The 15,572-nt window shown below is 40.9% G+C and overlaps 1 protein-coding gene across 1 annotated transcript in view; it reads left to right on the top strand.

Moving 5' to 3' along the window:
* Window positions 1-10,869, top strand: part of DEPTOR (DEP domain containing MTOR interacting protein) — a 130,929-nt gene extending 120,060 nt beyond the window's left edge. Inside the window, exon 9 of the mRNA XM_027581868.2 lies at window positions 4,534-10,869. Within this exon, the coding sequence (XP_027437669.1) occupies window positions 4,534-4,662 (129 nt within the window). The 3' untranslated portion in view covers window positions 4,663-10,869. The remainder of the gene's footprint in view (window positions 1-4,533) is intronic.
* The last annotated feature ends 4,703 nt before the right edge of the window (window positions 10,870-15,572 follow it).

Consider the following 15,572-nt stretch of genomic DNA (forward strand, 5'->3'; position numbering starts at 1 on the left):
TATTTATTGGGGCACCTGGGTGGCACAGTTAGTTAAGATCCGACTCTTGGCTTCAGCTCAGGTCATGATCTCAGGGTCCTGGGATTGAGCCCCATGTTGGGTTCCATGCTCAGTGTGAAGTCTGCTTGAGATGCTCTCTTTTTTTAAAGATGTATTTATTTTAGAGAGGGAGAGAGTATGAGTGGGAGGGGCAGAGGGAGAGAGAGAGAATCCCAAGCAGACTTCCCATGGAGTGCAAAGCCCAATGTGGGGCTCAGTCTCACAATCCTGAGATCATGACCTGAGCCGAAATCAGGAATTGGACACTTAACCAACTGAGCCACCCTGGTGCCCCCAAAATGAACTTTCTCTAAAATTAAGTGCAGTTCAAGTCACCACTCACCAAGGTTGATGACAAGTCCAATATAATATTGTTTTGATGCCCCATTGCCCATGCCCTTCCCCTTTGGGATTATAGGTCCCCCAGCCCCCATCCTGGGGTTTAGGCACCCCAAAAACATGGACTTTGACCACTGTGCTACCCATGGTCCTTGTCCAGCTGGCCCTGATGGCTACCCCTTTTCCACCCCTGAACTCCGGGGCATAGGTCCTGAGCAGAGGCCACTGAATGCTCATCCTCCCAATCACACAGCCCTTACCATTCCAGTTATGTAGTCTCCGAGAATCCCTGCAATCAGGAGGTCCATAAGACCCCATCTTTGAACCAATCCTGCACCCACCCTCTCCAGTCTACAGAGATCTATGCATTGCTGACATCAGCCCCCTTTTCCCTCCAGTTCTTCTTTTTAATAACAACTTTGTTGAGATATAATTCATATACTGTGTAAAGTGTAGATCTCACTTATTTTTGGCATAGTCACAGAGTCATGCAACTATCCCCACAATCAATTTTAGAACATTTCACCACCCCTGAAAGAAACCCTATATTTTTTTTAATAAAAAAATATTTTTGAGGATTGTAAGTTGGTTACAGTTTGGGCTAGGAACCCTATACTTATTGGCAGTCACTATCATACCTCCCCATGCCCCAGCCTTAGGAAACCACTAATCTACTTTCTGTCTCTGGGGGTTCATCCATTCTGGACTTTTAATATAAGAGGACTTATACAATATATGGTCTGTTGTGACTGACTTTTTTCACTTAGCATAGTGTTTTCAAGGTTCATCCATGTTGTAGCATGTAGTTGGTTCCATTTTATTGCTGAATGATATTCCATGATATGGGTATATCAAATGTTATTTCTCTTTTCATCAACTGATGGACATTTGGGATCCTTGAGTTCTTTAAGTACCAAATCTCCCTCCCTTCAGCTCCTTCCCTCTGGTGGCCCCAGATCAGGGGTTATAGACTCCAATGTCTGTCAGCTAGGTGGCAGAGAAACAGGAACTGGGGTGAACCATGGCAAATAAGAGAACATCTACTAGGGGTAGCCCCTACTCAGCCATTGCAAGTGGCCATTCTAACCTGGTGTTATTAGAGCTTTAGATTGTTCCAGAGAGGCCAAATCCTGGACTTTTATGTTGAAATTTCCTACTTTTTAAGTGTTGGTCAATGAAAACAAACCACCCATACGTGAGAGAGACAGAATACAATTCTGGTTGAGACTAAATGCTAAAGGTAATCCCTGGTGATGCAGAGACACATCTCACCTTCAGGAGCCCATGAAGGGTTAGCTGGAATGTGAATCACTGCCTTCTCATCTGGCCACACAAAAAGGCTATTCAGCCCTTTGGAGGAAAGAAAGACCCGGGTCTAAAGTCAGCACTCTGGATCAGGAGGGAGTGGAATTTCTCTTATTCTTTGGCTCATGAGTATGCTGGAGCAGAAAAAACAAAGCACCATGAATGTTTCCTTTAAATTAGTGTTCACTTGCCCTGCAAATTACCTGTGGCCTTCTTCAGGATGGATTGTAACCTGCTAGTATGACTTTGATTATGACTCTGACTTCTATCATGGTTGAGAACTGCTGATTCTGTACAAGATGTGCCCTGAATCCATGAGGACAGATTTATGGAAATGGGAAAGGAGAAACAGTGATGGTGTGGTCTCCTTATGTACAAAGATGCCATGGCAATATAGGTTGGGAGTGGAAAATATTGAGGTTCATAACAACAGCAAGTGTTCATTATGTAAATAACCACTTTGCTTACTACTGTTCACTTTCCATTTTGTTTTGCATGTCACCGCAGAGGAAGTGGGTATTTTTAAAGGGAAAGAAGTTCATAGAAACCAGCGGTGTAGTGCTTGACATGTGCAAAGAGGTTTTAAATTCATTATCTAATTTGAGCTCATGCAGATAAGCATTTTTACCTAACCCTGTTTTATAAATTGAGACATGGTAGAGAAGACATGACTTGATTAAGGTCATCAAGCAGGGAAGCCAAAGACTTAAATCCTTATCATTGAATTCCAAATCCCACGTCTTTCCCAAATCCCAAATCTTTTCCATCTATAGCTGCCCTTCTAATACTTTCCAGTTTTGGTTTGAGGAATAGGTATAGGTATTTTTACACTTAATAATACAGCGTTTTATTGTGTTTACTTTATATATTTTATTTTATTTTTATATTTAAAATATATTTTATGTTTTAAATACTTAGAATTCATATTATTTATATTATATCAATACAGTGAGTTGATATGGTTGTTACCCACTCAGAAAATAAGAAAAGGAAATGGTGATTTTCAAAATGTTTTCATATTTTCCCACTCTTTGAGTCATCAACACTAAATTAATTAATTAATAATCAGGTGTGCAGATTAATTACCGAGGCATTATAAAGAAATATGATGATAACAACAGGTATGGGAGACATTAAATCAATCAATCTCAACCAGACACTCTCCTTTCCTTTCCCTCTCTCATTCTTCTCTTCCTTCTTCCCTTTTGTCTTCTTTTCTTTCCTCCTTTTTATTTTCTTATTTTCTTATTCAGTGAGGGGATAATTTATAAGAAGCAAGAAACCCTTCAGACTCCATCAAAGTTATGCTATTTTTGCTTAATGCATTTATACATTCAATTCGTTCAACAGTGAATATTTATTGAGTTACTGCATTGGTTTCCTATTGCTGCTGTAACAAATTGACACAAACTTGGCAGCATCAAACAAAGAAAATGTATTGCCTTAGTTCTAGAGTCAGAAGTCTAAAGGTGTCAGCAGGTCCGCATTCCCTCTGGACTTTCAGAGGGGAGAATCCACTGCCTCGCCTTTTCCAGCTAATGGAGGCCACTTGCATTCCTTGCTTCTGGCCCCTTTCTCTTTCCTCTCCAGTTTCTTGCTTCTGTTGTGACATCTAGTTCTGCCTTCAGCTTTTGAGTCTCCCTCTCATAACGACCCTTGAAGTTGGGCCCACCCAGATGACTCAGGATAATCTCCTGATGTTAAAATCAGCTGATTAGCAACCATTCCATCTGTAACCCTAACTCCCCATTGCCATGTAAACTAAGTATTCAGAGGTTCCATGGATGAGGACATAGACATTTTTGGGGATTAAAGATATTGTATCTACCATGTGCCAGGCACTGTACAGACTTATATTCTGTGGGATTCTGTTTTGCTAATTAAATGTACTTATCACTGACAGCTGGAGATCTGTGTGTCTTTCCATTTTTCTATTTGAGGGACATAAATCACTCGTCTGTCCAATGTCTGCCTCTTCATACACACAGCAGATATATCAACTGTTAATTTGTATCAGCTAAATAAAAAAGTACCCAGCATCTGATGTCACCACTAACCTCAAGTGAAGTACCTTCCTTTGAGGCAGTAGCTGTGGGTCACTATCCAGCTCACTATGGTCTCTAATTATTGAATGGTGCTTCTTTTTTTTTTTTTTAAGTGTAATTCTCTCTCTCCTACCACGGGTTAACTAATACTTAGTGTAAAAGCTAACCTTTGTTGGCCTCATCCACTTCTATAAGGATGGGAAATAGGGAAATGTGTGGAATTTAGCATCTCAATGGGGACACTTTGGCAAGTGAAAGGAAGCACTATTAATAATCATTCAGAAACAGTAGATGGCAAAGAGGGCTGTCTTGGGAACAGTGGGCCATAGGGTCTCCCTCAATATTGAGACCAAATGAGTAACAGCCATAAACACTGACTGTAAAAATATATTGAGTACTCCATTGGTTCAGAGCACTGAAGTAGAAGCAGCTTGATGTACTTCACTTCATTTAATTCTTACAACATCTTATAAGGTAGGTATTATTATTATTATTATTATTATTATTATTAATCATCCCTAGTTTAGAGTTGAGGGAAATGAAGCTCAGAAATTTAAATACCTAGCTCCAGCTGGTAAGTTGCTAAACTAGGATTTAATCCTAATTTTGTGAAACACCAAGCCAAATGCTTTTTCTATTATATCACCTTCCAGAAAAAGTGTAGATTCTTAGAAATTGTGGTCTTCAGCTGGGTGCAGTTGGGTATTTTAAGAGATGTGAGATGTTAGAGATACACAATGACTTCGTTAGAGGTCTATGGAAAAGCAGGAGCTGTAATAGATATTTTTCTTTGTCTTTCCTTTAGGTCTGTCAGTTTGTCGTCTCTGTAAATGGGCTCAATGTGCTGCATGTTGACTACCGGACCGTGAGCAATCTGATTCTGACGGGCCCTCGGACAATCGTCATGGAAGTCATGGAGGAGTTAGAGTGCTGAGCAGGTGGACGTCCTTGGCCCTTCAGTGGCCTGAGGATGATCAAAACCAAGACAACACAAAGCAATGCAATGACAAGACTTCCATACACATGGATGGTTTTGGACGCACAAATCTTTTCTCCATACATACAAATCTTGATTTGAGTTTCATAGACTGTTTGAATGTGGAAGAACCGGGTAGATCATCTTTAAACAACAACAACAAAAAATTACGTCAGTGTAGAAAAACATTCAGAAATGGAATTTCCTTACATAGTAGAATTGCCTTACTCGATTTCTATTTGTAGTTCTCAGCCATTGTTTTTTTTTATCTTAGTTCACAGAAAGTTGTTGAAATGCTTCTCTGGCCAAAACAGCAACATGCTAAAATACCCCCATAGGAGTCAATAGAGTAGTTGTTACAGATTTTAAATTGTTCTCGTACCAAAATGAATATGGAACTGTTTATGAAAGGATCTGGATTTCACCAAGCTTCAAATTAAAGCAACATCCAGAGGAATAATACCCATTAACTAGCATTTTGAAAAAGGTTCTAAAGCATTCAAGTGCTTAAAAGCAATTGAAAAAATGACTTTTTCTTAATTCCTGCCTTTAGTATCAACTTCTAACATATGTTTTCATTTATGGTGTTCGTTAGAAAACAAAAACCTTGTGATGATTATAGATGGGATAAATAGGGAGATACTACTTGTGATTATTTGCTCTGATTTCTCTTTCTGAGCCTAAACAATTTTGTCTTATCAATCAGCTACAGAAGCTTTCTAGATTTAATCCAGAATATGTTGAATGTCAAAACAGAGGAATTTGTATATACACATATCAAGCCTCTGGCAAGATTTCACTTTGAAGTTGTCCCTTTGTAAGTGAAGGATTCTAGAGCTCGGCCCATATGTGATAAAACTTGAAATTAAATTGCCTCGTTGGCCTGAATTTTTACTAGCTTTCTGGTGTAACATATTCTAAGGAATGACATGTCCTGCTTATTTGGCAGGATTATTTTTCACCAAAACATCGTCTTGTGTTGTCATTTTTCAACTCACTGTATATATGCATGTTTCTTTTTTTGGTTTAGAAAAGAATGCATTTGGGGGCTTGGTGTATAGAGGAAATTCCTCAAAGTGCCAAATTAGGTAGTCAGGGAATGCCAAATTCTTAATTTCAAATAATGCATTCTGAACAACCAGGTTACTTTCTTATCACATGTTAACAAAATGAAATACGAATTTTGTACCTCAGCCATTCTTTTTGTGATAGGTTATCATAATGTATTGGTACTAGTAAAATGGGCATACTGTGCTAAAGATGTTACATATATATGTTTCTGGTAATCCAACTTTTCTGATCTTAGCTTTAGTCAGAGAATAGGATTTTGAAGTAATATAGAATGTCTAACATTAGTACCGTCGATCTACATTTGGGAACTAGTCGCGTTCTGTGCGTATGTGCGTTTATACTGTATGCCAGGATTTGTGCTAGGGCACTTAATGTGTGTGATCTCTTTGAATATTCATCAAAACCCTCCAAGGGATACCTGGGTGGCTCAGTCAGTGAAGCGTCTGCCTTTGGCTCAGGTTATGATCCCAGAGTCCTGGGATCGAGTCCCATATCCGGCTCTCTGCTCAGCGGGGAACCTGCATCTCCCTCTGCCTGCTGCTCCCCCTGCTTGTGCTCTCTCTCTCTCTCTCTGACAATAAATACATAAAATCTTAAAAAAAAAAAACCCTCTAAGAAGGGTATTATCACCCTCATTTCTCAGATGGGGAAACTAAGTCTAAGCAGACTACAACATCCATGTTCACACAGCTGCAAGATCTGCTAAGATTCAAACATGGGTTTGTTTAATGCCAGAGCCCATGTTACCACCCCTCCCCCAGCCTTTCCCCATTTAGGGACCTACTGTCGCGGGCTTATTTTATACCCGGTGCTGTGCTAAAACTATACATCACTTATTCCTACTGACCTGTGAGGTCAATATCACCATTATCTCCATTTTATAGCTGAGGAAGCTGATTCATATAGAGGTTAGTCATGTGCCTGAGGCCACACAATTAGTGAGTGGGAGACCTTATGATCCAGCTCGAAATGTGTTTATGACATTTTTAAAAGACGAGTCTTAAATGCTGCCTGTGCTCAGGTGTTCGTTAGGTGACGAAGGAGGACCACCTTTGACGATGGCATCTTCTTGCTGCCATCTGTACTTTGTACTCATGTCCTAATGCCCGTCATCTTGGGCCCTGGCATAATATCACTTCCCTTTAACCAGTCTAAGCACCAGAGAAGCATCTGTCTGTCTTTACTCCACTCAGCTTCCTGCCAGTGGAATTTCCCAGAGAGTGTTACTGATGTCTTTGGTCAAATGAATACTAAGGGAAGAAGAGAAGGAAAGAAAGGAGAGAGGAACTGTTTCATCCTTTGGCTCTCATCACCCTCAGTTTAAAGGCCAAATGCCAGAGAATTCTACTTAAAGTCAAGAGAGCTTTACCTTAGCTACTCCTCAGCAACCCCCCTCTCCGACATCCTTACATGGTAATTAAAGTGAATGCTCCCATTCCCATCGGGACACTCTTGAGCTCCCTCTGGCCTTTCCACATACAGCTTCTCCTCTCTGGAATAGGATTTCTCCTTCTTTGCCTGGAGAAATCTGTCCAGTTAATTCCCCTTAGTTATTATCTTCTCTGAAAAACCTTTGCCAGCTCCCTCATTCTGGGCTTGACTCCCCTTCTCTAATTTCCCATGGGCCCTTATGCATCAACCCCCTATGATTATGGCACTGATGACATTTACTTTGAGGTTGTCCATCACATGACTGTCTCCCTAACTATATTCTGAGCAATGGCAGAATGGGACTGAGTCTTGTCACCCAGGTGTTCCCTTCACCTGGCACAGTTTGTGACTGTATCAGCTGTCCATGGCTACCTAGCAAACCACCCCACAACATGGCTCATAACGCTCTATGTGCTCATGATCCTGTACATTGGCAATTTGGGCAGAGCTCCGCTGGGATGGCCAGCCACTGGTCCAGGTGGTGCTGGGTGCGTTCCCATGAACATATGTGGTCTAGGAGGGCTCAGTGCATGTGTCTCACACAGATGGCTGGCGCTGTTGGCTGAGGTGCCTCCATTCCACCCCATGTGGTCTTTCCCCAGAGCTCCTAGGATTCCTTATTAGGCCTTATGAGATCAAAGAAGGTGAGAATGGAAACTGCAAGGACCTTTTGTGGACTTGCCTGGAGAGTCACCCAGTGTTACTTCCGTAGCATGTTGTCGATCAAAGCAAGTCACCAAACTAGCTCAGAATCAAGAGATGGGGAATGGACTCACCCTTTGATGGGAGGAGCTCCAAAGAATTTGTGGCTACTTTTAATCCACCAAGAGTAGGTACTCACCATTCATGGAATAAACGACCAAGCAGTTACCTAGTTATTGAAAGGCTCAGCTTTGCGGATGCAAATTACTGACCAAACACTGGGTAGAAGTTTGATATTAGGTTGTGAATAAAGCCCAGTGCCTAATGAAAACTTCAAAGTTAGAAAATCCTAAACTAATGGTGCCATGTGGAGCCATGGAGAGCACGGTTTCCTGTCCTCATTTTGCTGATGAGCACACTGCAGTGTGGAATGTTCGCGTGGCGCTCCCAGGCTCATGAGGCTTGCTAGGGTGAGAGCCTGGGTTACATGCCAGTCTTCTGCCTTCTAATTATATGTCCTTTACAAGATAACTCTCTGTGGTGGACACAAATGTGGTGAAAATAGGCCTCTGGCTCTGGGGTATTCATAAAACGCAAGGAGTGCCATCTACCTGTGAAGGTGAAGGGTGTACATTTTAATTGACTCAGGCTGCGGATTGTGAAATAACATCATTAAAAAATAAGTATTTTGTGTGATACTTTAACAGATGAATTCCTTTAAAGTTTAGGAACTCCCTTTCTAAATGTAACACCAAGAATTGTTCTAAATTAACAATAAGCAATATTCCTAAGACTTTTCTTTCATGTGTGTATCAGTATATTATGTGTGTGGTATCACTCACTGAGAACCCCTGAAATGGCTTTCTTTGTTCCCAGAGAAAACACTTTTGATTTTTCAGGTGTTTGTGTCGTGTGTTTATGTTTCTGTGATGAGGTAGAAATCTTCTTTGGTTTCTTCATCAGCATAATATGTGCTGTCAGTGCAAATTTGAAAGCCATGTTTGTTATTTCTGCTGTAGAGAGAAAAATACAATGGCCTTTTGGGCTGGTCCTGTTGTGTGATGTTTTACAATTAATCTCTGATAAGTAGTTGCATACATTGATAAGGGGACTAGTTGAGAAATTGTGGGTAACAAGAAGAAGATATCCATGTTTGAGTAGATTAGATGCAGTCAGCCTCATGCCATCTTATAAAAGGTGAATGCATTGGGGTGGTAGCAATTAACAATTAATAACTTAAAAATCATTGCTTTCCATTCAGAATGGAGTATCACATTTCCAAATACTCTTTTCAAATATTTGTGACAATAGTCAACTTTCAAGACCTATTTTAAACTGACATTAAGTATTCTCTCCTGTTGAGTATTAATCCTGTTTCATTCTCGTCAGAATAACTCTGGAACATATGCATCTTGCCAACTGGTTAGAGTCTGTTGCTATCACTGAGCATTGTTTTACTCATTGAAGGCAGAATTTCAGGTGTAATATGCTTTTCCTCAGTTCAACACCAAAAGGACAATATGCAGCATACCAAAATGAAGTTCATCGTCAAATTTAGCATAGGATATTATCAAATGCATTAATATATGTACTTAATATATATGTTTATTTTTAAATTAGGTTGAAATTTATGTTTTCCCTTCTTAAGAATTATAGCATAATGCTTAAAATTATAATATGAAAATAGATTGTATAGTATGAAATAAATGTTAAATTCTTAAAACGGTGACTAGGTTTACAGCTTTTCCTGTCTTGTAGGACAAATTAGCAGTTTTTTATTCTAAGAAAGGGTTGCATTATAAAGTTGCTCTATTACTAACCTATCAGAGAAAACACATGGGACTCATATCTAATTCTCTAATGTAGCCAAAAGTGCCATTTGTAACACTACTTAATGATGGATGTTTTCTGACGCTCTTTGGCCTGAAAAAAAGAGTGCATTAAAAAGCTTTTTCTGTACTGTATTTGATTTGGAATCATTTTCTCGCTACATAGCCCTGTATTGATGAGTATTATGGAATAGTCTATATGGAAAAATGTTATGTAGTTGTTTACCACTCTGGGAGAAAGTTAGTTCTTTTTTATTTTCAACTAATTAGGAAATTGATTACATAATTTGGTATGTTTGGGAGCAGGGTAAAGTATTGGAGTAAGTGATTGGATTACACTCAATATTAACTAAAAGAACTTTACATTTTTCTCTCATTTCCTTCCTTCCTTCATATATTCATTCATTCAAGAAACCTCGCTGAGACTATGTCTTGCTAGACACTGTATATAGGCCCTGGGAATAAAAAACCTGAGTGGATACGATCCTGGATCCAGCTCATCCTTTGAGTCACCTTTGGGCCTGCCTCCTAGAAGTGTTCTTTCCATGGAAGGGGTGGGGGGGGCAGGATATGAAATCATGGTGTTGAAGCAGGTGGTTTAATACAAACCACCTAACCCAAGAACCAGAACACTCACAGCAACTTACATTTAACTGTATCTTCCTTCACGACTGTGTCCTCCACTTTTCCTTACCCAAGGTAACCACAGTGGTTGACTTTGCCATTCTCTTGTTTTGATAATTGTTTAGCTTTTTTTTAATGAACTTTATTAAAAGAGCATCGAGTTTTATATAATCTTCTGAGATTTGCATGTTTTTGTTCAGGATTATATTACTAAGATTCTTCTAGATATTTTGTGTGTAGTCATAATTCATTCATTTTTCACAGCTTCCATAAATTTCTAGAGCCCGAGTTATTTTCTTGTCACTGGGCATTTGGGTTGTTTCCACTGTTTGTTGTCATCATCATTACTGGGGTTATTATAAATATTCTTCTACCATCTCCTGGGAATAAGTGAAGGAATTTATCTTAGGTACTTACTTGGGAGAAGAACTGCTAAGGCATGGGAAACGTGAGTGCTAACACTACAAGGACACATCGAACTAGTCTCCAAAGTGGTGAGTCACTCTACACTCCCTTCCAAAATATGAAAGTGATGTATGTTGTCAATATCCTTTCTAACACTTGATATTCTGAGACTTCTTAATTTTTGTCAAATAAATGTCTATTTAGTCAATGATACTGATAGTCCTAATTTGCTTGTAAATTTAAAGCATAGAAAATGTAATTGGTAATTTGTAATTCTCACTTAACTACATCAATGTCTTCATGATGCCCAGGATGTCTTGAAACTTTTTATCCTATAACAACTCTGTGATTCCAATGAGGCAAGGATTATTGGAGGAAGTCAGTATGACATATTTAAGGACATCCAACAAATAATTATTAAGCACCTGCTGTGGGTCTGTTACTAAGTCTTTGGCAAACAACAGTAAATAAGACAGGTCCCTGTCCATATGAAATTTACATATTCTTGGGAGCCACAGACAATAAATAAGTTATATAAATAAAATAGTTCATTTTAGATAGGGGTTAAGTGCTAAGAAATAAATGAAACCAGATGGGGTGATGGAGAATGACCAGGATTTCAAAAGTGTGGTCAGTAAAAATTATGTTCCTCAATTCCAGTGAGGCATCTTTCACATTACTGCCCATGTGAACAGCGCCCCCTGGAGTTATGCAATGCAACAGCTCTGAGCAAAAGCCTCTTTGCAAACCTGATTGTTGGCTTTAATACCAGAAGAATGGGAGTGAGCCAGCCTTAGAGAAATCTAGAAGAGTATTGCAGGCGGAGGAAGCAGTAAGTCCAAATATACTAAGGCAGGAAAGGTCATAGGGGTTAGGTCTCTCTCGCTCTGGAGACAGAGACCTAGATTCAGATCCCAGTTCTCATGCTCAAGAGCACATTCAGTTATTCGACCACTCTAGGTATCAGTTTCCTTATCTGTAAAATGGGGATTACAGCACTGATCCCCGTTGGACTACTGTGAGGATTAAATGAGGTAACACGAGTACAACACTCATCCTTATGCATAATAATCAGTAACTGGATGCTTCTCTTGTTTTTATGCCCACTAAACAGAAAAGAAAATAAACTCTGGAGAAGTTATGACTTGCCCCAAATTCATGCCAACTAATGTCTCCGTGGGACTGGAGCCTGGGTCCCAGAATGTTTAGTGAATGCTCTTCTCAGTGCATCTTTCTGTGTCTTGGTTTTCTTATTTTTAAATGATATAATCATCTCAGAAGGCTATTATGAAGATTAATTAGTTAATACACTTGAAGGTCTTAGTACAGTGCCTGGCACATAGTACTTGAGAGATAACTACTGATGGCTATTATTCCTACTATATCATGCTAATGATCAGTCATGTTGACACACACTAATTCATAAGATTGTCTATACATATATATCTTTATCACCAACCACATACATTTTAGTTTTTGTCGTAGACTGGATAATAGAAGGGTTAGAAAACCATATACTATCATCGCTCTATTCGATTGAGCACAATAAAAGAAATCCAGCACTGCCACCTTGGCTATACTCCTCAGGTACTGAGGAGCAAGGACTCACAGGTTGGGTAGAAAATATAGCTCTGGATTTGTGGCTGTATGTTGGGAGAGAGTAAAAATCATTCTGCTTTGGATATTTACTCAGCTCCCTCACTTTGAAACCAAAAATTACGTATAAATAACTTAGCAAACATAATCCTTGAAACTCCAGATCTCATATAGAGTAATTTCACAACACTGCATATTGTCCATTTACTACCTGATTAGGTTCTCGGCCGTTTATAGCCTGTTAAGAAAACAATGAAAGTAATCAGCTGTCGTGCCTTACATCCCATGACAAACGCTCTTTCTCAGGGTACACTGGCAAGTCAATCTCGATTATCAAGAAGTTATAAAGGTTTCCTGAGCAAACCTTAATTGCAACATCATTCCATTTTTCTTTTGTGGGCAGCTTCCTAAGTCTAGAGGCTTCAGAGATTCATGCGGGAATTATGTAAGCGAATGCCCGCCCCGCCCCGCCCCGCCCCGTGCTTCTGTTAGCACAAGCTTTCCGCAGGCGGAGAGTGGAGGCACAGGCTGCTGCTTGCCTTGTACATCTGAGGAATGTCCTGGAGCAGAAGAACAGAGCGCTCTGTGAAGAACTTGGCAAAGCATCTCGTGCACTTACATCCCGGGTTTGACAGCTTCCTTTTCCTTTGCCTGTCATTTGGCCCAGGTGACCTTCTTTCTTTGCCTCCTGGGGCTCCATATCTTATTCTAAAGTCCCCTGGCTCCCTTGGGATTAAATATTAAACTTGTTTCTCCCTGAAGTCTGAAATGCGTAGGTCCACAAAGGCTGATTGATGACACAAACTTTATGAAGGGGGCTTCGGACATGCCTTGAGGTCCAACCTGAGTGGATGAGACTCGGGCTGGGTAGGACAGCGAGGAGGAGCAGAAAGGAAGAAGGAAGACGGACATTTGATCTGTTACCGCAACTTAGAAGATGTGTATGTATGTGTGTACCAAAACCGTGAGAGGAGCCCAGAGTTTGAAAGATCTGGATGTTCCTGCCGCTATTGCAAGGGGAAGAAGAATAGAGCCCTTACTCTCGAACCTGGGGAAACCAGGGAGCAAGTGACCTGGGAACATGAAGGTTAGTTAATTATTAAGCAGGAAGAATCCCAGGTGTGGAGCTTAACAGCAGAAAGGGAGGAAACAAGTACCCTGAGCTCTAAGGAAGATTGGAGTCTGCGGACGTCAGCCCAGCCAGTCTGTTAGCAAGAGAAGCCCTGTTTGCCTTTGTTTTCAGATTTTCTTTCAGCCCGTCCGAGCTACATAAGGTGTGAGAGGGGCGCCTGAGTGGCTCTGTCGGTGAAGCGTCCGACTCTTGATTTCAGCTCAGGTCCTGATCTCAGGGTCATAGGGTCAAGGCCCGGGTTGGGCTCTGCGCTGGGCATGGAGCCTGCTTCATATTCTCTCTCTTTCCCTCTCCCCCTTCCCCTTACCACCCCCCCCCCCCCACATCTGTGTACTTGCTCTCTCTGTTTCTCAAAAAAAAAAAAAAAAAAGATGTGAAAAACTGTTTCTAGTGCTGTTTTTGTTTGAAATGGAACAGGAGGAGGTCATATACCGTCTTGTGAAGGACATGGTGTTTCTTGTTGCCTGCACACGGCAATCCACTCACTCACATCTCTGCCTACCTGTCCACCTTCTTGGCTTTCCTCCTTCTTGCTTACGAAAACTGGCTCACCGGGATGTACTCCACACACTTCCGTCTTAGTACATAAATGGAAATAAAAGTATGAAATCAGAAATCAGAATCTTGGGAGGGGGGTTTACGCCTGGGTGGCTCAGTCGGTTAAGCGTCTGCCTTCAGCTCTGGTCATGGTCCCAGGATCCTGGGATGAAGCCCCACATCGGGCTCCCTGCTCAGTGGGGAGTCTGCTTCTCCCTCTGCCCCTCCCCCTGCTTGTGCTCATTCATGCTCTCTCTCTCTCTCTCTCTCTCTCACTCTCAAATAAATAAATAAATAAATCTTAAAAAGTCTTTTTTTTTTTTATCTGTAAGAAGCCTTGTAAATTTTGCTAGTTTGCTCTGTCATTTTATGGATGGAGAGACAGTCTTTGAAAAATGAATTATAATAGCTAATATTTATTTCACTCTAAATATATGCCAGCTACTCTGATAATTATTTTTTATAGATGATCTCATTTGATCCTCACACGACTGCATGAAGTAGGTTCTAGTAAAATCCTTGTTTTATAGACAAGGAATCCAGCTCTCTAGGGAGGTGAAGTCAGTGGCACAAGGTCACACACCAGCCAAGTGGTGAGGCCAAGATTGGAAACCTGCCATTCTGACTGCTGATGGTATCTGCCTCTCATGGTGACCCGATTTGTCCACGAACACAAGATGGCACATGCATGCAGTGGCAAGAGGACCATCTAGAGCCAGACTTCGCACCTTGAGAGCATTCCACTCTCTAGACTTTTCTGTGGGGGACCCCCCCCCCCCAGCTGTGATGATCCAGGGCTCATCCCTCTTGCCTGGTGGGCTGCCCTTATAGCTTGAGTTCCTCTTGCACACATCAGGGATCCCTCTCCTCTTTCTTTTCAATATCACTACCTATCATTTGGTTCATTCCCAGGGTTTCCTTTGCTCCAAAACTGGTGGTCTAGTGGCCATTTTTCCAGCTTCCTTCTTAGATGCTTTTTGGGACACAAACACCTGGACACTTGTTGTCATGCACCCATTCCATTTCATGCATTCAACACATAATGATATACACCTCCTATGCTATCTAGGTCAAGTGCTAATCACTATAGGTGAGCAGCCAAAAAGTAACTTGGGAGCTCCAGAAGATAGGAAGGAGCTACACTGAATCCTATATCTCTAGGACCTAGTAACGTACACTGCACACAGTAATCTCTTAATTATTGTTTGTTTAAAAAAGTATGTGTTTGTAAAAATCTCTTCAAATTGATAGTGTACCTTCCCAGAATGGAAATCGGCCTAGATATCTTAGATACCTTCTTGATGCTTCCTCGTTCCTGCCTCCTTTCTCAGATGAGCTGTGGAACACACCAGACCCCCCTTTTCATTCATTCCTGGAGGAAGTCCGGCGTATCCTGGTTTCCCTAAGGTCCTCCAGTGAGGCCACACTGACATCTGCTGGAGCACAAGAGGCCTTCAATCTGGCATCTTTCTTGGAGCTTATTGAGAGAAAGTAGGCTCACAGCAAGGACCAAGGAGAGGCAAAGAGACCTCTTTCTTTTAGAAGGAGAGACACTTAAAGTCACAGACCCACCATAAAAGGAATCAAGGCAAAATCTCCAT

Source organism: Zalophus californianus, chromosome 4 (assembly GCF_009762305.2).
Source record: "Zalophus californianus isolate mZalCal1 chromosome 4, mZalCal1.pri.v2, whole genome shotgun sequence".
In the NCBI taxonomy this organism is placed as follows: Eukaryota; Metazoa; Chordata; class Mammalia; order Carnivora; family Otariidae; genus Zalophus; species Zalophus californianus.